Source organism: Berkeleyomyces rouxiae (genome assembly GCF_048999995.1).
Source record: "Berkeleyomyces rouxiae strain 22BRR77 chromosome Unknown BrBRR77_ptg000002l, whole genome shotgun sequence".
In the NCBI taxonomy this organism is placed as follows: Eukaryota; Fungi; Ascomycota; class Sordariomycetes; order Microascales; family Ceratocystidaceae; genus Berkeleyomyces; species Berkeleyomyces rouxiae.
Genome location: NW_027396492.1, coordinates 1 through 24,979, shown reverse-complemented (window position 1 = coordinate 24,979; position 24,979 = coordinate 1). Strand labels below are relative to the sequence as shown.

Genomic DNA, 24,979 nt, shown 5'->3' with positions numbered 1-24,979 from the left:
CCCTGTAACTAGGCCAGTTCTGGAGCAAAAGGAAATATGGGGAAACATCAAGAAGCCCCTCATGAGAAAAATATATTTTACCATGGCATGGCATAGTCTGACCTTATCTCAAGGTTAATCTTGCCTTTCTAGGCACACTCACCTCACTTCTACCATCATGCAAACCTTTTGCCAGTCTAACTAGCCATGTGCATGCATATTGTATGCAGTGCAGCACCCCCACCTGTGTATACGCCACTTGTTTCTCGTGCGTGAATACGAATTGTGCTGGTCTGGTTTTGCAGAAAAGCCGTGTTTTCAGCTTTCCTGGTGCGTGGGATTTGAAGTTTTGACAGGTTTTGCCATACATTCGGTCAAGTATATTAGCGTACAGCACAGAGGCCATTTAACATCACCAAGCACTTATCATGCCCAGAATTTTTTCACTAGAGACAATGACCAGTTGACTAAATTTCAACCAACAAGTGTGCAACTGGTTATATATACTCGTATCTCGCACCAACTTCACTTCCGGCACTGCGACTCCTACGGCGTCAGTTGTCTTTAGGCCTTTTGGCGTCACTCCCACTTGTCAAACTTTTCCCAATTTTGCGCCGCGGTGTAGGGGTCTTCATTTTCTCACACTCTCCTGGTCGGTAGATGTCAGCTCCGTGTCTTTCCCGTTCGCGGCCACTGCCCCTGCTTGTATTAGGGTCAATAGGAGGTTGTCTTCGGTAACTACCGCCACCGTTGTTACGATTGTGACCTGAGGATTCGTGATGTTGAGCCAGTGGAGGGAAGTAATGAAACTTTGAGTCCCTGGGAACTATGGAAACATTGATAGTTGCACTGTCTATCTGGGCTTCGTGCATGTGTGTTATTGCGGTTTCGGCATCATCTTCATTTAAATAGATAATGTACGCTGTCCCACGATTTAAACCGACTAAGTTTATTAGGCAAATTAGCTGGAGAAGACACTCCCATAAGATACTGCAGCCCAGGAAGTAGTTGAAGTCGACTTACGATTGGTTTTTGGAAGATCAAAGTCATCGATAGCTCCGAACTGGCTAAATATTTCATGGAGATGGCCTTCATTGACATTACTCGCCAATCGCTCGACAGCAATCTTGGTACTGTTATGGCGTTCAGAAAAGGGACTGCGACTCCGGCTTCGAGTGCGGCTTCTATTGCGTCCTGTTCTTTGGCTGTAGCTAGTGCTCCTGGATATACTTCTCTCTGCGCTACCTGATCTTGAATGGTGGCGGCGGTTCTGGCGTGATGGATTGGGCTGTGGAGGAGATGAGTCGCGCCCACGGCAAGACGATGATGCGCCCGGCGATAGAGACATTGAGCGAGATTGAGAGCGAAGTCGAGAGTTGGATCGGCTTTGAGATTTGGACCAAGATTGGGAGTAAGGACGGGAGCGACTATGTGACGAGGCTGGAGAGCGAAAGTTTGGCATGATGAAGGAATCAAATATAGTGTCATGAACTGAGGTTCCTTGCACTGAATTGTGACGAACGCCACACCTTGACTAGATGTGGCGCTAGGTTTGCCACACACCAGGGTCTTTGCCACCAGTTCCAATAGTGGCGACCATTGTGTCAGAACTGAGGGTTCAATGCCAAAACATCGACAGCGCCTCAATGCCTTACGAATAAGATGACAACGACATGGAAATAGCACGGGCACAATTCTTGCAACTGATGATGGATACTTGAAGTTCTGGATATAAAAGGCGTTTGATATCCTGGCGTTTAGATAGTTCTAGTTTGCTCTCTAACCTTTCAATCACTATATATATACCCGCCCTGGCCCAGTTTTGACACAAAACTGCTTTTTCACATACTAATCTTTTTTTTTAATCCATGTATCTTTTACCCCACTACTCCATACTAAAGGTACTTCAAATATTCTTTTTTTTTTAAACCCAACTTTTGCTAAAGACTGCCTAGCTCTGATTGGCTGGATCCGCTTGTTTATGCTCGGCTATTTGCCTGCAGAAAAAAAACAAATCTTGTACCCTGGTCCTGTTGCTGAGCAGACCTGGCAATTGACATGTACCCATGTACAATTCATCCCATTCATCCATATCTTGGTACAGCATTCTTTTTTTTTTTTGCAAGTGCCCTTGACGATGTCCAAGTCCCAACGACACACTCACACTTACACACACATATTTACTTGACGCACACACTGATTTTGCGACATCACGATTGAACAACTTGGTGTTTAACATCAACGCAATCAACCATACATCTGCTATTTCATGTATTTGCATTCACCATTAATTATATGTTTACTAAAATAAGAAAACTTGATAGCAAGAGATGTGCAACACAATTGCCTTTTATTCTTCACACACGTCCAGTTGCTAAATTTCACGACTCAGAAATGGCTGCATCGTGAGAGCCTGTTGAGACATGCATTTTGAAGCTGGCAAAAAAAATCCAAATCAGTTGCATGTGACTGGCACGACAGCGATTTACAGTGGCTACAGTGGTTGCTTTAGTGGACATGGCCTGGAAGCTGTCGCAACTATTGAGTGTCTTTGCACTGGGATGCACTGGTGGGATCTACATTAAAAAAGAAAACAAGAGGATTAGAGTGAAGCTGAGGCTTGAAGAGACAAAACATTACAGACCATGATTTTTTTGAAGTATATTTGCAGTTGTGGTGGCTGTTTGAAGATTTCAAAGAAAGTTCAACTGCGACAAAATGTGACAAAGTATTCGGGATGGGGTGATCAGTCAAGAAAAAATCCAAGTTGTTTGAAAAAAGAATTCGACGAACAAAGCTGCTGTGCAACTCAGGAAACAGTGGGGAAGTAACAGGGATCCGCTGAATCAGAGAATAGCATACTCGTATTGGAAGTGATCGAGGCAATTGGCTGTCTTCACAGCTCGATGCACTCACGAGAACTGCATTAAAATGAACAAAAGGTGTTTAAAAGTGAAGATAAACCACTGGACTGGTTGCTGTAGTATTCATATTTTTTTTTTTTTTTTTTGGAACGACGTGGTGCAGGTGTGGTGGTTGTTTGAAAAGTTAGAAGACTGGTGGACTTCGTTTTTTGCTTGGCTTGTTGGTAGCCATTGCACATTGATGAATATTGGGTAGGGTTAAGAGAACAAGGCTGACATAATGAACATCACACAAATGGGAGTGCACACAAGACAATTGGTAGATCACAACACCGAGTTTGAGCAGATATAGTTACAGAGACAGAGCAAGATGTGACGCAAGATACAAAAGGGACATTGAGTATAGGCTGGAGATTGAGATTGGTGCTGGTGAAGTGTCACAGGTGAGAGTTGGGTGGTGGCCGGAATTGAATATCTCCTTTGAGCAGCGGATGTGAGGTCAAGGCAAGTGACAATCATGACGAGTGATAAGGCAAGAGGGCAAAGTATACTCGGAGAATGAGCTGGTTTGGGGGAGCATATCGGTGTAATTTGATTGTGCAGGTGACAAGTGATTGGGATGCAGTGAAGGCAGACGTGTTGTGGTGATCGGGGTAGTGAGCGGGGTGGTGATGCGGAAGTCAAGTTGCGAACAACACAGGATTGAAATCACAAAAGAAAGTTTGGGCACAGAGCATGAACTGAGTGATACACACACGCCGGTATAATTGGATTTTATAGGCGACAAGTTTTCGATGTGCTGTGACGGTAAACGTGTCGTGATGTTTATTACGGATAGGGCCCAAGGAAACCATTAGGGTTCTAGAAAGCCAACGACTCAGGACAATGATAGGTTCCAGAGGTGGACAGTCAGGCCTGCGCGGATATACGGCCGGGAGGAGAGGATAGAACTCTCTAGGTCGTATGGTCGGTTTGAGGTAAAGAGGCACACTCAACTAATTGATCTTATAACACACGGAAGGGAATAAACAATCACAGGAACACTGAGGTAACGAAGACGACAGAAGGTACTGATGCAATGAAGGCTATCAAGAAACAAGTGATAATTAAAGATATAGTACTAAAGAAGAAGGTACTATCGAAGAAGTGATACTATAAACTAGTATACAAAGAAGAATGGCAAAAGGGGTGTATGTGATTGTTAAGCTTGGGGAGCAAGAGTTAACCTGATCACACAGGGCAGAAGGCAACGCTATTTAAGGCGTTGCAGATTCTGACAACAGAGATCTTCCCAAGCTAGAACCAAATCACAGATAACCGAAAGTGGGGACATACGTAACTCAACGTTACCAGACGCTACTATCAAACCGGATGTTAGTTCACGAGATAAACCAACACGGCAGCAGCAGAACTGAAAATCCCTCAAGACACCCAGGCAACGATATGTCGCGTTACAGCGATATCGGCCTAACAGGTGTGGGCCCCACGCTCAAACGCTGTTGACACAAAAGGAACGAGAATAGCAGTCAACTCAGAATAAGCTGCATCAACTGCAGAGTACCGAGTTACCTAATAGCGATGATCTATAGTGTGCAAGCCGGCCACACCCGAGTAGATAAACCGGAGTGACACCTCAAGGTTACACAGACCACCAAGTGGTATAACCGTATCATCATACGTCCTTGGAACATTAGCGTGACACAACGGAAGCGGGGTAAGGTGCCAGGCATAACCCTATGCAATGGCAATGGCAAGAATGGCTATTCATGACAGTATGCTCCTTTTAAATGACTGATTTCCACAGCAGTACTAAGATCGCCACATCCTAGACTAGAATCAAGTCGGAGAATTCGCAAAAGGAAGCCGGGCATCTAGGGACACGGAAGTCCACCGGGCTTTGCAGAATCGGAACAGAAGGAATAAGCCAACCATACGGGTCTAGACACAGCATGACTCCGCAGGCAAGAATTGTAGATCTCGATGCACCAACAACATCGTGACGTATAGGGGATCAACGGAATCCCTAGCATGAAAGCTTGTACATCTGATCAACATAAAACAAGGCCTTGAAGTGCAACGACAACTTCGTAAGGGCCTCGTGTCCACAGACAAGAGGAAGGTAAAAAAGAATGGGAATAACGAAAGGCAACCTCATCAACCGAGGGGCAGCACCAAGGATCTTAAGTGGGAATAAGTTGAGAACGCAGCTCAGTACCCGCAAAGGCAAAGGTTTTTCAACCTTGTTGTCCTCCCTAGTTATGGCATTGGTCATAGAAGTAAGAGCCAGGCCTGTAGGTTATAACAAACAACAATCGCTCAGTTCCATAGCCCATAAATCTGTTGCCTGCAAGATGCAGAAGGTCCCCTGAGAACTACCAAGTTCTGGTAACAAGTGTACACCAGAGTGGCTACTCAGTTGGCACAATCATCAATCGCCGCGACATAATCGCCTCCACAATAGCTAAGAACCCCCTGGGACATGGTTCGATGGATGTAAACGAACACGATTCCGGTTGTGGGAGAATAGACTAACATGTGTAATGGGGACTCATCATCGATCGGGTAATTGGTATATGACAACAGACAGCATGGAAACAAAGACGTGCAGGATCCGTAAAGAGTATTGGTGAAAGGGGAAAACAAGAAATTGGTAAAGTCAGCTTGTCAAACTTGGCAGTATTTCAGCACAAGATACAAGACTGGCCTGCACCACCATAGGCAGGACTTCGAAGAGGGACATCGTGTTTCTTTTAACGAGAAGAAAAACAACAAGATATTGTCCAAAAGAGAGAGGCAGAGAGTAGGCCCAAGTGAAGACACAAAGAGGTCGCAGAAAGGAGACATAGAGTAGTCGCAAGTAGACGTAACAGAGTCGAAGAAAGTAACAGGCAAGAGAGCTGTCCAAAGTAGAGGACACAGAACATGTCACAAGAAGTAGACGTATAGTGGTCGTAAGTAGACACAACAACAGCCGAAAGAAAATAGTCCGAACAGTGGCCTAACGCATTAGACACAACTGTGGCACGAAGACTAGACATAACTGTCAAGAAGTGGGACAGAAGCGAGCTGTTAACAAAGCGAGTAGACAGCAACTGTCAATACCCAGACAGACACGGGCTGTCAGCAAAGCGAGTAGATATAAACTATCAATACCCGGACAGACACGAGCTGTCGGCAATTATAACCCAGCAGGGGTCAAACGCAAGCACCATAGTGGTCAAAGAAGAGACACAAAAAAAGCAGTCGCCGATGGACACACGGTGTCACAAGGAAGAGGCATTAAGAGGTGTCAACCCAAAGAACAGACACGAGCTGTTCGTAGAACCAACGAGCTCAGCAAAGAACAGACACTAGCTGCTGATATCATATAAATAGACCCAACAGGAGTCAAAACAATTAGGCAAGACAAAGGCCAAGAAATACAGACACAGAGGTCTAAAAACAGACATAAACTGTCCAAGAAATCCCACAAGAACTCAATAACATGCTTTGGCACAATGGCAGGTGTGTGAGTAAACTCAACAACAACACTTTATACACTCAGGTACCATGTTGTAACTCAAAGTAATCTGGGAGTTGGCAACATCATTGCTGCAAGCCAAAAGGTGCATAGCTGGTAGACATGGCTTTCTGGAAACCCCCGTTCAGATGTGGCAAGTTGTAACGACTGGTTGATGCGGGACCAAATGAACAGCTTATAAAATAAGGTAGTTGACCGCCCGTAAATCAACAGAAGATCGTACACTGCCTGGTTCCCGAGGACAAAGAATCGGAGAAGCCAACACTGAAGAAGTAGGGGCAATGAAGCCACGTGTGAGCATGCCATCCAGGTTTTGCTTGACAAGTTGCAAATTTAGATGTGCATCATCAGACGGAAGAGTATTGATATGTTCGGCAGTCGAGACAAGATTAACAGCATGACCTGCGTCTTGACAAGAGGTGGTTGAAGGTACACCATCCCGCAAGAACACCGGACGCAAATCATAATAACTGTCCGAACTGCATTCGGGATATCGCTTGTGCACTTGTTCTAGCCGTAGGTCATCCTGATCAACAGGATCGAGAACCTGCTCAGCGGTAGTGCGGTGAGCCCGCCGGTTCTCATTGCTTGCAGTGGAACGCAAAGCTTGAGACGACATTAGCCTAGAGGAACAAAGTGCTTCAACGAAATTAAAGGAGCTGGGACAGAGACAGTGCCATCAACTGACTGTCCACAGAAGAAGAGAAGTAGATTGAGAAATGGAATCAACTAAGAACCAGAAAGAGCCGAGTTATGACTAGCGGACGAAGAAGGTTGTGTAACAACAGCAGCGCTAGTATGATCATAGGAAGACGGGATATCGGCCGTAGTCGAGAGCCGGAACGAAAAGAAGAATAAGGTGTGCTAAAGAATAACAAAGAGTTGGAAGAATGTGTGAGTCTTTAAATGAATCGTTCGTTAGTTCGTTAGGGTTTTAGGGTTTAAGGGTTTTAGGGTTTTAGGGTTTTAGGGTTTTAGGGTTTTAGGGTTTTAGGGTTTTAGGGTTTTGGGTTTTAGGGTTTTAGGGTTTTAGGGTTTTAGGGTTTTAGGGTTTTAGGGTTTTAGGGTTTTAGGGTTTTAGGGTTTTAGGGTTTTAGGGTTTTAGGGTTTTAGGGTTTTAGGGTTTTAGGGTTTTAGGGTTTTAGGGTTTTAGGGTTTTAGGGTTTTAGGGTTTTAGGGTTTTAGGGTTTTAGGGTTTTAGGGTTTTAGGGTTTTAGGGTTTTAGGGTTTTAGGGTTTTAGGGTTTTAGGGTTTTAGGGTTTTAGGGTTTTAGGGTTTTAGGGTTTTAGGGTTTTAGGGTTTTAGGGTTTTAGGGTTTTAGGGTTTTAGGGTTTTAACTTACATACAATGGACCAAAGGAACATCTGGCGATCGCAGGGAACACCCAGCGTTATCCCCAACTCAAAAATACAACTATCTCTACATGCGACCCCAAACTATGAGACAGCGACGCCCTGGAAACCTGGAAATGGGGTTCTTGGAAACGAGCGAGTGTTCGGTGACCAGGACTCAGGGCTCCTCTTGTCTCTCAGCGAGGTGAGGCTCGGCCTAGTCCGGTTGCGATCGGATGACCCAAGAACAGTGTGTAGTTAGACCCACACTGTCACAAATTAGCGTGCGACAGGAGGCAAAACACAGTGTGGGCTATGCATGCAGAACATTGAAGGCAAATCTAGATGCAGCGCTGCATCTGATAAACTTTGGGCGAACGAATAAGTAGTTAACCAACTATAGCTAGAACGCGGAATTGTTCAAGACCACATTACACATCACCCCGCGATCTCGCCACGTCATGCTGACTTTTCAGAACGATATGGCGAGCATGATGCCAAGAAAAAAAATAACGAGAACATAGAATCCAGGCGGACTCAAAAGCCCAGAAGCATACAGGGGAAGGAAAACATGCCAACCCTTCAAAACAGGGCCTCAACTCCAAAAGAAACAGACAATCAAGGCGAGCAGAGCAAATAAACGCCTATAGAAAGATGCCAGTGGGAGCCAGATGCTAACAGATCCATCTGCGCTCCCACGGCGGCCACAAGTAGCACTTGGTTCGTCACATTGCTGCAACGGCCCGCTTACTCGGCAACATCCAGGTCATCGTGGGTCGGAGGGGGGCTTTCAACAGTGGCTAGATTGGAGCAGAGAATTGAAGTTAGTACCCAGTAGCATAGCACATCTCCACATAACCCACTACTCGAGTTCAGGGGCTGATTACTTACGCTTGTGGTCTTCGCTAGCAGGCTCACGGCGGTCACGGTCTTCACGATCCTCCTTGGTTTCGCGTTCATCGGACGAGCTAATGTAAAGTTAGTTTTGCGGTTCAAGAACTCTAGTGTGTTGGACTATGCTTACCGCCGATCAGGGCTGCGAGAACGGTCACGGTCGCGACGATCCCGCTCGTCGTAGCGATCGCTTCTGTCGCGGCGATCGTCCTTGCGGGGCGAAAGATCACGGCCGCTGCTACGGCGAGGAGAGGGGGAACGACCACGGCGAGGAGAACGACGGCGGTCGCGGTCGCGGCCAGAATCGAAGCGCCACGACGCCGAAGGAGGCGTACGGGCCCACTAATGGAACAGTTAGTATACATCTAGAATACAAGCCAAGAATGAAATTCATTGCGCTCAACTAACCTCGATTTTGAGAATGTCGTCACGACCGATGCGCTTGTTGTGCATCTCATGGTAGGCGTCGTCGGCATCACGGCGATCCTCGTACTCAACAAATGCAAAACTAAAGCCAGTCTGTTAGAACGACGGTGCCTCTAAGTATAATTCAATGGGTTTGTAACTTACAGTCTGCTGCTGGCAGAGCGAGGAGCGGGAATGTCGCAACGGACCAGGCGACCGTAGCTGTAGGTACTGTTAGCATTGATTCCAACACAGGATGAAACCTATTTTCATAAGCTCTTCAAAGCACGTATACATCGTCCAGCTATGGTGTTTGTTCTCATCCAACACACGTGAAGTTTTCTTTTCCTCTTGCCTGTACATGTATTTCACTCAACCATATGCCTTTGGCAGCTGCGCCCACACAAGACACCGTTCAAATGCAAGCCAATACCTCACTAGATTGCCATAACAACGTCTTGTTGTTCGAGGTGGAACTCAATAGACATGCGACGATGAGGACACCGGACTTCGGGCATACGTTAACGGCTCGGGAAGGTGGCAATAAAACGACGGCGGCGAGCGAATGCAAGGTGATGCGCAAACGAGTAGACGGGACGAGGACAGAGGACGGCGGCGGCGATGAGGACGAAAAATAAACGCGACGGGGGAATGGGAACTGGGAGGTGCGAGGGAATTGGCGACGCGCTGGTCGGGGTGCCAGTCGGTGCTGGGCGGTGAGTGGGTGGGATCGCGCGGTTCGGGTTGAGCATCGGATATCGGGGCTCATCAGCGCGGAGTGCGCTCTCGGTGGGAGGAGGGTAGGAGGGTCGACTTGGAAAGGCGATATCGAAGTCATCTTCACGGGGCTGAAGATGTCGATGTTGCGAGGACGTACCGTTCGAATTCGTAGGCCAGGTCGCGTGCACGGGTGCCGTGACTGAAGCCAGTCACGTAGAGCGTTGTGCTGCCACCACGAGACATGATGATTAAGCCGGTAAAGTCAGATTAAGAAGATAAAGCAAGGAAGAATGCAAAGCGTCCTTGATGATGTCGATTGACAGGAACCAATACAACCAAAGGTTAAACAAGGAAGAAGTTTCCGAGGCGAGGCTGAGGTGACCAGGAGTCAGAAAACAGACGCGAAAGCGGTCGGAAGGAGGAGGGAAGGAATAAGCTGGAGACTCGCGACCCACTGAAATGTGGAGATCTCTCACGTGAGAGAGGCTAGTACAGCTGGTGTCAGCTGCCATGGGCTTGGCACATCAAGCCCAAAAGAAAAGCGGGTTGTTGCGGCTAGCTATAAGTTGATTAAAGGACGTCGGCAGATGACATCATCTACACCAGGGGCGATTACACATGCAATTCGTCTTGCTTATTTACGTCTTTGTTTGCACTCTGTGGTGGTGGCCGTACTTTGAACTTTTCCTTGGAGGCGAGATTGAACGATCGCTGTGATCTTGAACTTACACGAGGTACCATTGTATACTAACCCTAATAGACTAGGACTTCTAGAAAGAACGACAACATTCTGTGAGGACTGTAGCATTCAAGACTGTTGAAACCAGAGCATCCATCTAAATGCACGGGAAGACCGGAATCACCACGCTCAGCATGATGCGAGATACAAAATGATTCACAAGGCCAAGTCGGATGACGTCACACGCAGAAGAACCTTTTCAAACGTCGATAGACGCGGCTTCTCGGGTCGGGCCATACAAAGGCCGATGAAACATGGAGCACGCTTGTCATGAGACTACCGGTCGGGTTGACCTTCATCCCGAGCTGTGAGAAAAGAGTGCTTTATTCAATACCGTGGGGAGAGCCGTCGGGCCGATGGAGTAATCCATAAGAAAAGCACATGGATTTGTCTGCAACAGAGCGACAGGGCCCGAGAGGGCACAAGCGGTTGTGCCGGAGGTTGCACTTTCTTTACCAGCGCTTTTGGCTCCCGTGATTACGCATGGAAATGCGCTGATCACAGGCGAGTGCCACATGCCATGCGATAAGGCGATAGTTAATTATATACAGAGGCCATGGATGTAGGTCTATTCTGCATTAGTTAGCTGCGGAAACCCGGGGATGGTTCCAAGGAGGCGATTGTCGCTTTGGCGCACCTGTGTTTGTTTGTACTTGTGTAATCCTGAGCATCCGTAGTTGCTGCATTTGGCCATGTCTCAGTGTTGGCTGGGTTGCTTATTTATACCGGCGTAAAAGTACTTACACGCACCTTGTGCGATTCTCTTTGCGCTTGATCTGCATCTAGTTATTCCCATCTTTGATATAACGACTTACACTCGCACTTGCCCAAGAGTTTCGACCATCTTCTTTCTGTGTTTACTCTTACCAAGCTGCTCTTTCCTTGCTGGCTTGACTACTTACACCGTTCTTCCTTTGACCTTTGGCTGTCTATATTGCTCCCCCTTTTCCCGTTTCCATTGAATTCCGTACCGTATACTTATCAGCAAACGGGCTGTTATCTCCCATTTATATTGTAGATGCCAGACGCAATGGAGGCAACTGCTACACCCAACACACCGCCCACTACCCCACCACAGAGAAAGTCAAGAAGAGTGTTTGATGATCCATCTCCGCCTCGATCTTTTTCTTCTCAGCAGACTCCGCCCTTCAGTCATGACAGCACCTCCAAAATGACCCAGACAGTTGATTCACTAACGGACAACTCCACACTACGGCTGCGCAAACCGAACACACCCGCCGAATCTCTGATTCTTAGTGACGCGATCGGCGTTTCAGTAACGGACAACACCGGTAACACTAAATCCCTTTCGCACGACGAGAAGCGTCTCCTTCTTCAGTCATCCGAGCTTCGAAACGTCATCGTGAACTCCATCAAACACTGCGATGATTCCAAGAAGGGACGCAAACAGCGTAAATTCCGGGACCTCATCTTCACCCAGCAGTTCAGTGCCTTTGATGGTCAGAACGACTCAGCAGCCAATAGTCCCTTTTTGGGGTTCTTCAACTTATTTTGGATGAGCGTATTCATGTACATGCTCAAGCTCGTCGTGCTCAACATCTCCGTCCATGGTAACCCTCTTGGAACTCATGAAATATTTTCCACCATGGTGTCGCGCGATCTGGCTTATCTTGGCCTAGCAGATGGCGTCATGTGTGCTCTGACGACCGTTTCTTTTGCCATACAAAACCTCATGCTTGCTGGCACATTCAACTGGGATCGGTCGGGTTGGCTGCTCCAACACCTCTGGCAGTTCATTTTTATTGTCAGTGTCATTGGGCTAACGTTGTATCGTGAGTGGCCATGGACACACACTGTCTTCTTCGTGCTACATGGCTTAACTATGATTATGAAACAACATTCTTATAGCTTCTACAATGGCTATCTTTCTACAATCTACCACGAACGGGAATCATTGATGAAGAAACTCAAGGAGCTAGAGGCTATAGTCCCAAGTCATAAAGTCTCATCCACTGCTCCTGCTGCAACAGACATTGACACCACTCATCTCAACGAAACCCCGCGCCCGCCGCCCACCGATAATCTGGATTGGAACACTCGCCGTGAACAAAATCCACACGATCAAGATCTCCAAGCTATTGCTGCTGCTATTGACTCTGGAGAACCGCTAGACTTGGCACAAATTAGCACTTACAAGCGAATTATAGAATGGGAGATTGATTCACTCACCGAGGAACTCAAAGGCCGTGCTACTGTACCGGAAAGAATGTACCCAAACAACTTGACCATCACGAACGCCTTGGAGTGGGTAGTGTTGCCAACTCTTGTATACGAGCTAGAATATCCTCGGTCCAAGAAAATCAACTGGCGCTATGTGGTAGTCAAAGTGACGGCTGTCTTTGGAATCATCTTTGTCATGATACTCATCTCGCAGCATTTTATTTGTAAGTTCCATCGCCTAGGCTTACCCACTCCTTGAAATGGAATAGCTGACAGCCCCTTTATCTTAGATCCTGTCTTCAGCGAAGCTGCTGCCATGAAAGCCGCCAATGTTCCGGTCATAGAGCGCTTTAAGGCCTGGCCAGCGATGCTGGGTGATTTGATGTTTCCATTTGTTATGGAGTACCTGTTGACGTGGTACCTGATTTGGGAGACGATACTGAATGTGCTAGCCGAGCTGACATACTTTGCTGATCGGAGCTTCTACGACGCCTGGTGGAACAGTGTATCGTGGGACCAGTTTGCTCGCGACTGGAACCGCCCTGTACACAACTTTCTACTGCGTCATGTGTACCATTCATCACAGGCCAGTATGAACATTGATCGTTATACGGCTGCCATTATTACATTTTTCCTTTCAGCTTGTGTTCACGAGTTGGTCATGTGGTGTTTGTTCAAAAAACTACGTGGATATTTGCTTATTATGCAAATGTGCCAGATTCCGGTGAGTTTCGAGAGATTTATACTGATGTAGATGCACTATGCTAACCAAGTTGTTCCTAATCATCACAGCTTGTTTCCCTTACCCGTTCGCGTTTTCTCAAGGGCCGCAAGACGCTGGGCAATTTGATCTTTTGGCTGGGGATTTTTACGGGCCCGAGTCTGCTAGGTAGTCTTTACATTATCCTATGAGGGCGAGGTGATATAGTCGGCGACGCAAATTTGTAGGTTTAGAAACCTGTATACCCTATGGAATATTCTTATATGTAATGAAGAACAAGAAGTAAGAAATATTTTGGTAGCCAGAAAAAAGTAAACAGAGACATATTCTTCGTTGAACGAAGAAAAGAAAAACCTAGAGCTCTTAATTGAAGAATTGTGAGAGGAGGTAGAAAAGGAAACCCCTTGGAAAGAAGAAGGGTAAAAAAGAGAAGAAGTTGGGCCGTGAAGTCATTGATCAAAGCAAAAACATTTATCCAAAAAGGGCATTTGTGCGGAAACAAAAATAAAAGCGCACAGCAACCAACGGGCTTCACGGCAGCACACCCTAAGCAATCCAAAGAGAGAGGGAGAGAGATGGAGAGAAACAACAGGCAATGTACTCAATGTACACGCCGATTTACATTTTCTCGTGAGTCGCCATCAAAGAGCCTGCGAGAAGTGTGTACATGTTAGTAAAAATAAAACGGAGACTAGAAAGCATACATCTGGAGAGCAGAGAGAGGGGACAATGAAAAGAAGAAGAAGAAAAAAAAGGGACTTACCAATAAAAGTCGTCACCAGACGACTGCGGACCTGGCAGATATCCTCGGGCACCAACCAAATGGTAGCGCCCATCTTGCGGGCAATAGAAATGCTCAGCTTGGCGTTGAGATAGGCGTCGTCGTCGGTGCGGCCGGGGGTAACGAGGTCGTAGTCGACGTAGCTGCTCTTCATGCCGTTGAGCACGTCGAGCAAGAAGACGCCCGAGCTGAGGGCCGGGTCCTTAAAGGAGCGGATGGACGAGGTCTTGCCGCCCTTGCGGCTCATGTCGTTGGCCCAGCGCACCATTTCGGTGTCGGTGATCTCGCGCTTGCCCAGGCGTCGCGCCAGATCCGACAGGGTCACGGTGATGTTGCGGCGCATTAGCTGCCACACCAGACCGAGCGTCAGCGTGCGTTGGCCGTCGGTGATGTCGGCGCCCTGGATGCCGACGAGCGAGAAGCCGGCTTGCTTGCCGAGCTCGATAGCGTAGTTGGTGTTCTCGACGGCCTTGAAGCGCATCATCTCACCGCCATGGGCGGGGGCCTTGTTAACATGACGCCAGTTGATTTGACCAGGGATGATCTTTTCGTAAGCCTGGAGGAGAATGCTACCGTCGCGCAGGTCATCAAAGAATGACTGCACGGCAGGCTGAACATCCAGAGAGTTGAGCCACAGGGTGAAGACACGGGCTTCACGCTCACCTTCGGCGTCAAAGTCTTCAACTTCCAGCTTCTCCTCTTCAGTAATGGGGTCCAGGCAGGGGTGGGTGTTGAACAGGTTGGCGACGAAGGCCAAATTTAGCTTGGGATTACCGGCAACGAGAGACTTGGGAGTCAGGAACTTGCGGCAGCCCAAGCGATCAGCGTTCTGGAGGACCTGCTCGGCACGCTGCAGAGTGTCGCGGGTCTGGAGAGGACTGCGGTCGCAGCCATAGTCTGCACCAATCTGAGCCAGAAGAACAGTATAGTTCTCACCATCCTTGACATCAGTAGAGAAGTTGGTAACCCTAAGAACAAAATCAGATGTGTTAGCAGAATGTTTAACAGGAAGAATACGGCATTGCAGGAACCTACTTTCTTTGCCAACCAGCAGCCTTGAGCTGGTAGTTGAACCATCTCAGCAGAATCTGCTCGGGAGACAGGCGCAGAAACTGCTCCAGAGTTTCATCATCTTCCAGCAGACGGTACAGTTCAGGGTGCAGCTTGATGTCGATCTTGCCTAGCAGACCACGACGGATGATCTGCCAAATGAGACCCAGAATCAGATGCTCGCGCACCTCCATGATGTCACCACTGCCAATGTTGACAACGGAGCAGCCGATACCCTTGGCAGATTCGATAACAATGTTGTTGTTTTCGGTCATGTGGAAGGCGTTGAGGGTCTTGATCTTTCGGCCGGGAATGTTCAAAACACGCTCATCAATGGTGTCGGGCACGGAGTCGTTGATGAGTTTGGCGAGGACCAAGCCGTCCTTGCACAGGTCAAACATCTCAAAAGTGTCAGTAGGAAAAGGCAACAGATGGCCAATTTCGGCATCACCGGCTAAAACGGCGTTGATGTGGCGAGTGAATTCAGTACGCTCATCTTCGTTGATAGTGTGAGTTGTGTTGGTATTGGAGCCTTGGACGAGAATCTTTCCGCTTCCGCTAGGACGCGACCGGTGGCCGATTTTGCTGCCAGTCAATTGAGCGACGATTCCGGTGGTGATGGGAGACGTGGGAGCTGGGTTGTTGCCAGTGTGCATACGCTTTTGGGCAGGCGAAGACTCGCGCAGTTTGGCGATCAGCTGTTAATGTGAGTTAGTTGGACAATCCACTAGTAAATGCCAATGGCTGTTTCTATGAGCGGGGATATAGAGGCGCGTGGAAAGTTGATCCAGGTGGTGATAGGGGAACAAGAACAAGTGCAAGAAAGGCTACTTACACCAACATAGTCTTCCAGTTCTACTCTCCGCGATGAATCCAAGTCAACCTCCTTCAATGCCTGGCGCACAACATCGTAGGGTTGTCTCTCGCTGTTCTGGGTAGCCTTGATGGCAGTAGATTCGTCAATGTAGCCCTTGTCGTCGACATCAAGCTTACGAAAGGCGTCGCTGAGAGAAAAGATCTCGGGCTGCTGGAATTGGGGGTATTTCCTAAGTAGCGCAGAGAGCTTAGTTAGAATGAGAAAGAGGGGCAATTTTGGGACCAAGTTTGCGATCGCAAGGTAATGAGAGGAGAAGAAAAGAACAAGGAGAAAATATCGGCCTTACTTTTGAAGTCTGATGACGTTCATGGTGGCGGTTGATTTCTAGATGGTTGCAGGACAGGAGAGAGGAGAAGAGAAGAAGAAGGCAAGATGCTGTCACACGGTGGGACAGCAACAAGTAGAAAGACCGGCTTTGATGGAATGGGCGAGTCTGAGTCGGGGTCTTGGTCGGGGCTTGCGAGCGAGCTGAGGGCAAAGGGGAAATAAGGCTAACAAGGGGTAGCTTTGTTCTGCGCAAGGTTTTGGCTGGGCTGTTAGCTGTCGAACTCTATAATCCTCGTGCTTATTGTAGTGTTATTTTCTGGCGGCTACACCCTGGAAGGAAGGCAATGGAAGAGAGAAGAAAGCCACGAGGGGAAGAAAGGCGATGATGATGATGATGATGCTGGAGCCGCACAAAAAGGGGGGACTGAGGAGAATAAAAAGAACACGAGGTTGGCTGTATATTTGGCCACTAGGCGGGCTTCGGTGCCTGCGGAGACAATTCTCCACGACAGCGCCGCACAGCGCCAAAACGAAGCTTCGGCTTATGGGAGCTAGCTAAGCTGTTTCGAGGCTAAGCATGAGTCTGTCTGTACATACCTGTGGAATGTTGTAGGGCGAGAAAAAGATATCGAGGAGGATAGAAGAGAAGGAGTAAGATGCCGCAAAAGTCTTTCGAACGTGCGAGATGAAAGAGAAGAAGAAAAGTTTGCTTAGCTCAGCCGGCAAGTCAAACGAAAAAAAAGCCAGTCTCTTGTTGGTGATGTTGGGAAGGTGCGTGGTGCATTGATGTGCCGAGTTACATAACAGGGAAGTTGCCAATGCAAAAGCAAATACAACGGCGGGGGCGGGGCATTGGGTACATATGTATGTATGTAGTTAGTAGTTACTATTACTTGCGCAGATATAGAGCCCTAGACAACTTGAAGTTGGAGTTTCTCTTTCTCTCTCCTGTCCGTCATCGTATCACTAATCAACCCCTCTCTGTGCTGCCTGGCAGCGCCTTCCTCTTTCATTCGCTACCTACCACAAGTACTTAGCACAGCCTGCCTTACGTATGCACCTCCAAGTCGGGCCAGGCACCAGAATTGGGGCATTTGACCCTAGCAATCCATAAGCCTTTTAGTCTGGCTTAGGGTTCTTTGAGACTGTAGCACCGAGAAAAAAACAAGGAAAAAAAGATCGTCATGGGACTTGGCTAAGACATGTCGTCACTGCATGACGCATTGCAGCCATTCAAAACCCAAGTGGCTCGAGCTTCTGGGCGCTTTTGTCTTGCCTGAGCCTCTGCTTCTTCTTCAGTCTTGATGCCCTGAAATAGGCCTTGCCACTACGCCAATTCCGCACAGCGCCCAGCCCAAGGCCGCTCCGCTCCTCCACAAAAAACAAGTACAGGGGGAAAAGTGGGCATCAAATTCTCATTCGCCGCGATCACAGGTGCCACTTACACACAGCTAAGCCAACATCTAACAAAGCCAACAGTGGTCTATATACACGCTGTTATTGTCTCTCAGTTGTTCCTATAGAACCACCACAAAATGAGCCTGTGCAGAGTTTGCGACAACCCGCTGGTCATCGAGGTTGAAGCCGATGGAGATGACTTCCAGTCCGGCCCGGGCAGCTCGTCCTCATCCGCAGCCGCCGGCCCTGAGGAATCCGTGCCAGATGATCTGACGCTGTCCTGTGGCTGCCATTTCCACTGGTTTGTTATCCCTCCGCTCCTGCCACCCAATTGCATTCCAGACTAACCACTCAAGGGGCACAGGGAGTGTCTCTTTGAAAACGCCTCCACAATCGCGAGCAACGGCGCCCGGTGTCCGGTCTGTAGCACCCCGCTAGCCGACGCTGCACCCGCAGACATGGAGGCATTTATCCAGGCACCACCGCCTATGCTCTCAGTCTACCTCAACGAAGGCGGCCTAGACCCCTCGCTGGCGCTAGGCCCGCTACTAGCCGAAGAGGCCTTCTTCTCGGCACAGCCACTGGCACGCCAAGCCAAGGCCTTCCATCTGATGGCGGCCGAGGGCGACATTGCCGGGCTTCTGGACATGCTGCGCGACATGGCCGAGGAGATGGATCCCGTGCAGATTCGCGAGTTGCTGTGCTACCAGGACCCTTTGAACGGCCGCCGAAGCGCGCTCCATGTCGCTGTTCAGAACAGACAGGAAGATGTCAGCCGGCTACTGCTTTGGGTGGCATCGGCGCTTGGAAACGAATACTTCCCCGAGTTTTCTGTTAGTGTGGCGCGTGAGATGGGCCTGGGCAGACTAGAGGTGTCGACTCGGGAGCAAGACATCCGCTATCTCAGAGATTCCGAGGATAAAACTTCCGAGGATGTGGCTCGGGAAGCCGAGTTTGCTGCGCTGCTACAGCCGGGCACTTTGACACCACCTTGAATATCAAGCTGGTGGTGGATTGGGACTTGAGAACTAAAATAAAAAACATGGCGTTGGTAATGGGGCATTGGGCGCGGATATTCAATACGCACATAGACGGCAACAGAATGTGAAGATAAAAAGACGTGCGGAAATCAATAAGAAAATATATAGAAAGCCAAGGAAATCCAAAATCTAAACAGTGTCAAATCAGTCAACAAAATACTCATGGGGTATGTATGAAGAAAATAGCTAACAACGAGTTCATCCCTCTATCAATCGACAACCAAACAAGAATCATGCAATCTCGACCGTCACATATAGCCACCCGTGAAGATCTTCTTTATCCAATTCACTTGCGCCTCTTGTTAGCTACTTCTTTTCCGCCGACCCGATTTGATAGAAGTTGCGACAGGAAAAAATGGCTGACATCCTCGTCGGCCCAGTAGCTCATGTGTGATGCAATGGCGTTGATTGGGTTGTAGTCTAGCACGCCTTCCTGGATGGTGAAGTCCACACGGCTGTTACGGTTTAAAGCCCGAACCTTTTTCTCCTCGCGGCGGATTTTGTTACTCTGATATTCCATATCATCCCGCCCTTCGGCCATGCCTGATGATATTGATGATGTTGGCGAAGATGTGCCCTTATCGCTGCCAGTACTGCTGAATTTTGACGAGGCGTCCTTGTCTTTGTCTGTGCGATCTTTGCGGGTTTTTTGAAATTTGGAATACAGTGTTTCGAGGTCGTCATCAATCAAGGTTGGCTCATTACCACTCATGCTGGGGCGACCTTGAATGTTGTTGTTCGGATCGGCCAGCTGTCTCTTGCGCGCATTTGTCAGTTCGCCTAGTTTATTTGCAGCATTGACTGCTTTTCCGACCTCCGAGTCATCGTCATCATTACTGCTGGTTCCAGCAGCATTGAAACGCGCAACTTCGTCATTAGTAAGGCCAAGGCTGCGATTGATTAGACTTGTAGTGATTCCAGAGCTGAAACTGGACCACAGCCCGCTGACACTCTGGCCAACCTTTATACCAATACTGCTGAGACCCTGAGGCGCAACACTGCCGAAGATTCCCTTTTTAGTGTAAGGTAAGTTCTGGGGTTTTAATGTCTTCATAGCGGGAGAAATTAAGGGCTCCATCCGATAAGCAATGGGATCTGATGGGTGGATTATGTTGAAGAGTTGTTTGACCTTGGGGGAAGAAATTGAGTGAGGCAAGCCAGTGACTGAAGAAACCCGCTGCTCTTCAAAATCGGGATCTTCAAGATCAATGATGATCGGCCCAGGTGGTGTAGAGCTTTGGCGCGCCGCGATGGTTCTGGTGTTTTGGCTGTTAGCATGAATTGGTGGCTATGTTTTGAGCACAAATGAAATCAGACGAGATAACATACCTTCCTTTAAGCATTTGGAATAAACCAATTGGAGAACCCAAGCAATAAAGATCACTGACATCGAAATCTAAGCTAAGATGTTCGCGGCTGCCAGAGTGTGATTTACTCCGTGATAGTCTGTCACCAGATCGCAGACGGGTGGCCAACTGATTTGACTTGTTTCCCGAAGGAGAATCTTGCTTTTGGCGACACAAGATATCAAACATTATTGCCGAGCCAAGAGAGTGGCCCATGATGTGGACTTTGCCCTTGAAATTTGGATTACGCTGCTTGAATAGTTTCCAGATGTGGTTAGACTCCTGCATTACAATCTTGATGATTTGCTCGCGATACCCGCTTTGATAAAGAAGCACATCAAGAGCAAGATCTGACATGAGAGAGCGGGCGAATGCAACACCTTCTACAGTGATGTCTTCTAGAGAAGGGTCTGGATTATTTGATTAGCCACAAGGAAACTCGGCCATAAAGCAAGCAACGGTTGATTCCACTTACATTCGTCATCTTCGAATTCACCAACATCGCCAATATCTGTCTCATGTTGCTTCCGATCTCGCTTCTTGGGGAAATTTAACAGGTGTCTCCAGCATACTGGCAGAACTTGAACCCGACAGTTCTCTGGGCCCTTGCCCAATTCACCGTTCAAGGCCTTGAGATCAGCCGAGCTGGAGTATACTGACTTGATGGTCTTGCGTAGAAGATTTACATCATGAATAAAGTTGATACTCTCCATGCGTAAGCTCAACATCTGGCCGATCCCATGGGTGACTAGCACAAGGTGCTCAATCTCTCGGCCCTGAAAATTGTCCTCGTCGTTGTAATCATTGCGTATTTCGCTTTCTTGTCGTTTGCGCAATTCCTCGTCCTGTCCAGTTTCAACCAAGGCATCTTTGGCAGACTGGCCTAGGATAGCCACAGAACGTCTCTTGGAGGCCTTGTCAGTTACTGGAGGACCTGGTGTAACAGGTGTTACGGGGATCTTTCCACTCTCTGTGTCTTTTTCCTTTTCCTTGTCTTTATCCTTGTTCTTGCCAGGTTCCTGGTAACCGCGTATGAGCTTGATACCGCTTAGATGACCGCCTCCAGCAAAGGTGCCATAGACAGCAGAAGTTACCCACGAAAACATGCCGTCGGATGACAGCCATGCGGTGCCTTCGTCCTGATAAGTAGCTACATTGTTCATGTAAGTACCAAACAGACGATATGATTGTAGCGTTGAGGGCGATTCGGGAGGTTTAATGGCTCCGATTGCCGGGGCTGTTGTTGTTGCCAGGGTCTGATCGGTGCCTGGGGCCTTTAGACTCTCGGCAGAAGACTTGGGAGTATTTGCCCTGGCCGCTGCTGTGCCTTTTTCAGATTTGGAAGGAGGTGGTGTGTAAAGCCAAGGCTTTACCTTGAGATAGCCTTCTTCCAGTTGAGCCGCTAGGTTCTCTTCGCATGGCACGAGCTTGGAGCCCTCTTGAGTGAACCAGGTGCCGCGACGCACTTCGTATATGGGCCCCTGCCAGTACACTGGCCCCAGTTCACGTTTGGCGATATTAACATCAAACAGATAATCCTCATTCACGGGGACTTTGACGTCAGACTCGGCATCCTGCATAATACCGTAGCCATAATCATCGTCAAGTGAACCATGGGTGCCAGAGCGCGGACGATTTCGAAAACGCTCCTCGCTTTTTTGAAGAAGCTCTTGGTAGGCGGCTTCCAGAGCGCGTGAGTCGGAGTTGGAAAATGAGAGAAACTTTTTGGCTGGTGGAAGCGGCTTCTCCTCGGCGGCCTTTTTACCGGCACTGTTACTGGAAGAAGTAACAGCAGCGGCAGCGGGAAGTTGGGGTTTCCGTTTGGGATTCTTCAGGGTTTGGTTTAGTCAGCAAGAAACAGACGACGGGCAGATGGCGACGTGTAGGTAAGGCGTGGACTTACATCAACAGCATGATACCAGAGGACATTCAGAGGCGGGCAATCTGGTGGGTAAGAGCTGAAGCTGCGGCCATATAGATGGCTCGTACTGTGGTCTGCCTTGCGAGCTGGAGCACTGGTCACGGATTGCGGCGAGCTGGTGTCTCTGACGGGCGTTACAGGTGTGGAAGACCTGCTCGCAGCCCATGGGTTAATAGAGTCGAGATATGAGTGGGCCTTTTCAGGCTTTTTGTCCGACTTTGCGGGAGTGGGAGGCATTGTAGCAAACAAATGGCATCGCGCAAGGCGAGGCCAGCGGTGAAGAAGGACTGGCTGCGCTTGAGGCGTGGGCAGCTGTGGTGGTAAGCGTAACAGTGAGTATTTGCGGCTCCGCGGGTGCAACTGTTTCGCACAGGGCTTGAGCTGCCGGCAAGCTGCCACAAGAATGCCGCTAGAGCTGCAATGGCGGCCAGTGACAGCGCGTGCGGAGAAAGAACAGCCAGACGTAGATTTGGGATGCACTTTTGCTGCTGTGGTGATGAGTCGGTATGAGGGTTGAAGAGGAGAGAAATGGGCAGGAAAAAGAGGAAAGAAGAAAAATGTGAGGGAGAAGAAGACGGCCGAAGAAAAGAGAAGGCAAGGGCGAGAAAGGAAAGAAGACGAACATCAACAAAAGAGCAGTTGCCGAATGTATATTCAAGGCGCTTGAGCCAACTGGCAACCACCTGCGAGCTTTGCAAGTTTATGTGTGCGTGTGTGTGTATTCTGGGAGCAGGAAGTGTACAATAATAGCGTGAGCCAGGCGGACCGGACCAACAACAGGGAAAGAGGTCCAGAAAGGACAGGCAACAAGCAAACAGAGAAAAGACGGACGGGCGAGTGCAACTGCTGTAATGGGCGGCAGCACTTGAATTGAAGGGACACACACGGCCAGAGATTGCGGTGAATCAATTTAGTTTCTTTGCTTGGGGTGTCTCAGACAGCCAAGAATAGGACAATAGGGAACTAGTTATACACCGAAAGAATACTCGTACAGCACAAGTACAGACATTCATAACTGGAGATTCTAACTAGTTGTGAGATATGAATGAGCAGAACAGAGGTCAGAGCACAGATGCTGGACGCGGGGTCTTTATTAGACATGGGTTGCAGAATATGTAACTAAACAGCGGCGGGTTTGATGGGAAGTTGTTGCCATCCATTTGAGCATGTGAAGGTGGCAGATGCTGACTGACGACACAGTGCATGCCAACTTTCTGCGTGCAGTGGCGGCCAGGCGGCGAACACAGTGCGTAGCAGCCAGCGGTTCGGTGGAGGGGGCTCGCCGAGAGGGCTGCTGAGTGAGAGCCACAGCGCTGTCTGCGGAGGACAGCCAGCAGCCAGCACTGTGTGCACACTGTTCAGCCACAGCTCACACGGGTACTGGCGCCCCACTCTAACTGTGGCGTCACAGGAAGCCCCTCCTCCCAGAGCGGCAACTGCAATCCCTGCACGGTCGCTGACGCCAACCCAAGTACAGGGCACGATGGCCGTACTTATGCACCAGGAAAAACAGCGAATTAATTTTTCGTCGATGCGACTTTTGACGTTGGAAGCCACCAGCTGTTTTTTTTTTTGGTTTTTTTTTTGCTCCGACTGGTTCATCGCCGATTTGCCGACCGACTTGATATCGCCTCGCCGTTTTGCTTTTCCGCATCGTCTTTATCGCCCAGCCTGAAAAAATCCGCTGCCCGCCTTTTCCGCCATGCGCATTCTGTAGCAGCGCAACCTCATCGCAATCTGTCGCCGCCCTCCGACCTCCGCCCTCCGCTGCTCCAACTAGCACTCGGCTGATCCCCATTATCTCTTAATCGTATTGCCCAACTACCGCCGTATTTAACCATGGACTACACTACTGGAAGCCCCGTGAAGCAACAGCTTGTGGACAAGCTGCCCAAGCGCTTCAAGGCCATGAAGTTTGGAGTCCAGTACGTCCGAATCTCCCGCCCCGACCGCCATGCTTTATATACTGTGCTAACTGTTTTCCTGCTCTCGCGTAGGTCGCAACAGGACATCTTCAATCAGTCCGTCCTCGAGGTCTCGGATCGCATGCTGTACGACATCGAAAAGAACCGCACGCCCTATCTTCACGGTCCCCTCGATCCCCGGCTCGTATGCCCGCCCACCCCGCGCTCCACGATACTGCTACACTACGGACTGCCCGCTAACCCTGCCATAGGGAACTTCCAGCAAAATGAGCAAATGCTCAACCTGTAATGAGCTTCTTCAAACTTGCATGGGCCACTTTGGCCGCGTGAAGCTACCGCTCCCCTGCTTCCATATCGGCTACCTGGGCTTCATCATCACCATCCTCCAGAACATCTGCAAGGTCTGTGAATTATATACCTTCAGCTTAACCAACTGCAGCATCAGGCTAACTCTTTGGCGTTTTTAGACATGCGCCCATGTCATGCTCACGGAAAAAGAGCGCCAGTCGTTCCTCAAAGACCTCCGTCGCAAAGACCTGGACAACCTGCGCCGAACACAGTATGCGAAGAAAATCAACGAGCAATGTCGCAAGGCCAAGACTTGTCCCAACTGCCAGGCCATCAACGGCACCATTCGCAAGGTCGGCGTCCTGAAGCTGATCCACGACAAGTTCACCGCCTTCAACAAGTCGACCGCTGCGAAAAAGGTCGCTCCCGAGGAGAAAAAGGTCTTTGACCGTTCGTTCGACGAAGCTCGCAAGCAGAATCCCGAGCTGGAAAAGCACCTCAAGAAGGCCATGGAAGACCTGAATCCCCTCCGTGTGCTCAACCTGTTCAAGCTCATCAGCCCGACCGACTGCGAGCTACTTGGCATAAACCCCGTCGAGGGCCGTCCTGAAATGTTCATCTGGCAGTCTGTTCCCGCGCCCCCGGTTTGCATTCGACCCTCTGTTGCACAGGACAATGCCAGCAACGAGGACGACATCACCACCAAGCTGTCCGAGATTGTCTGGATCTCGG

At 49.0% G+C, this 24,979-nt stretch overlaps 7 protein-coding genes across 7 annotated transcripts; 3 read left to right on the top strand and 4 right to left on the bottom strand.

Moving 5' to 3' along the window:
* Positions 1-533: 533 nt before the first annotated feature.
* BROUX77_001537 (uncharacterized protein) lies at positions 534-1,579 on the bottom strand (the record flags this gene model as incomplete). The annotated part of the gene is made up of 4 exons (XM_073745977.1): positions 534-922; positions 1,003-1,112; positions 1,225-1,267; positions 1,543-1,579. 4 exons carry the CDS (start codon positions 1,577-1,579, stop codon positions 534-536), a joined length of 579 nt encoding a protein of 192 aa, XP_073606619.1.
* A 6,862-nt stretch (positions 1,580-8,441) lies between these two features.
* BROUX77_001536 (uncharacterized protein) lies at positions 8,442-9,956 on the bottom strand (the record flags this gene model as incomplete). Its single annotated transcript, XM_073745976.1, has 6 exons — positions 8,442-8,494; positions 8,586-8,662; positions 8,719-8,930; positions 8,997-9,096; positions 9,159-9,215; positions 9,871-9,956. 6 exons carry the CDS (start codon positions 9,954-9,956, stop codon positions 8,442-8,444), a joined length of 585 nt encoding a protein of 194 aa, XP_073606618.1.
* Positions 9,957-11,482: 1,526 nt separating this feature from the next.
* On the top strand, positions 11,483-13,545 carry BROUX77_001535 (uncharacterized protein; the record flags this gene model as incomplete). The annotated part of the gene is made up of 3 exons (XM_073745975.1): positions 11,483-12,857; positions 12,924-13,357; positions 13,426-13,545. 3 exons carry the CDS (start codon positions 11,483-11,485, stop codon positions 13,543-13,545), a joined length of 1,929 nt encoding a protein of 642 aa, XP_073606617.1.
* A 427-nt stretch (positions 13,546-13,972) lies between these two features.
* BROUX77_001534 (uncharacterized protein) lies at positions 13,973-16,371 on the bottom strand (the record flags this gene model as incomplete). The annotated part of the gene is made up of 5 exons (XM_073745974.1): positions 13,973-14,004; positions 14,118-15,103; positions 15,171-15,883; positions 16,021-16,231; positions 16,349-16,371. The coding sequence occupies 5 exons, from the start codon at positions 16,369-16,371 to the stop codon at positions 13,973-13,975; spliced, it is 1,965 nt and encodes a 654-aa protein (XP_073606616.1).
* A 1,493-nt stretch (positions 16,372-17,864) lies between these two features.
* On the top strand, positions 17,865-18,722 carry BROUX77_001533 (uncharacterized protein; the record flags this gene model as incomplete). Its single annotated transcript, XM_073745973.1, has 2 exons — positions 17,865-18,028; positions 18,092-18,722. The coding sequence occupies 2 exons, from the start codon at positions 17,865-17,867 to the stop codon at positions 18,720-18,722; spliced, it is 795 nt and encodes a 264-aa protein (XP_073606615.1).
* Positions 18,723-19,053: 331 nt separating this feature from the next.
* BROUX77_001532 (uncharacterized protein) lies at positions 19,054-22,271 on the bottom strand (the record flags this gene model as incomplete). Its single annotated transcript, XM_073745972.1, has 4 exons — positions 19,054-20,023; positions 20,097-20,523; positions 20,589-21,942; positions 22,017-22,271. 4 exons carry the CDS (start codon positions 22,269-22,271, stop codon positions 19,054-19,056), a joined length of 3,006 nt encoding a protein of 1,001 aa, XP_073606614.1.
* Positions 22,272-23,873: 1,602 nt separating this feature from the next.
* BROUX77_001531 (uncharacterized protein) lies at positions 23,874-24,979 on the top strand (the record flags this gene model as incomplete). Its single annotated transcript, XM_073745971.1, has 4 exons — positions 23,874-23,959; positions 24,032-24,143; positions 24,211-24,360; positions 24,427-24,979. Coding segments are annotated over 4 exons (901 nt in total), but the record flags the coding sequence as incomplete, so codon positions are not given.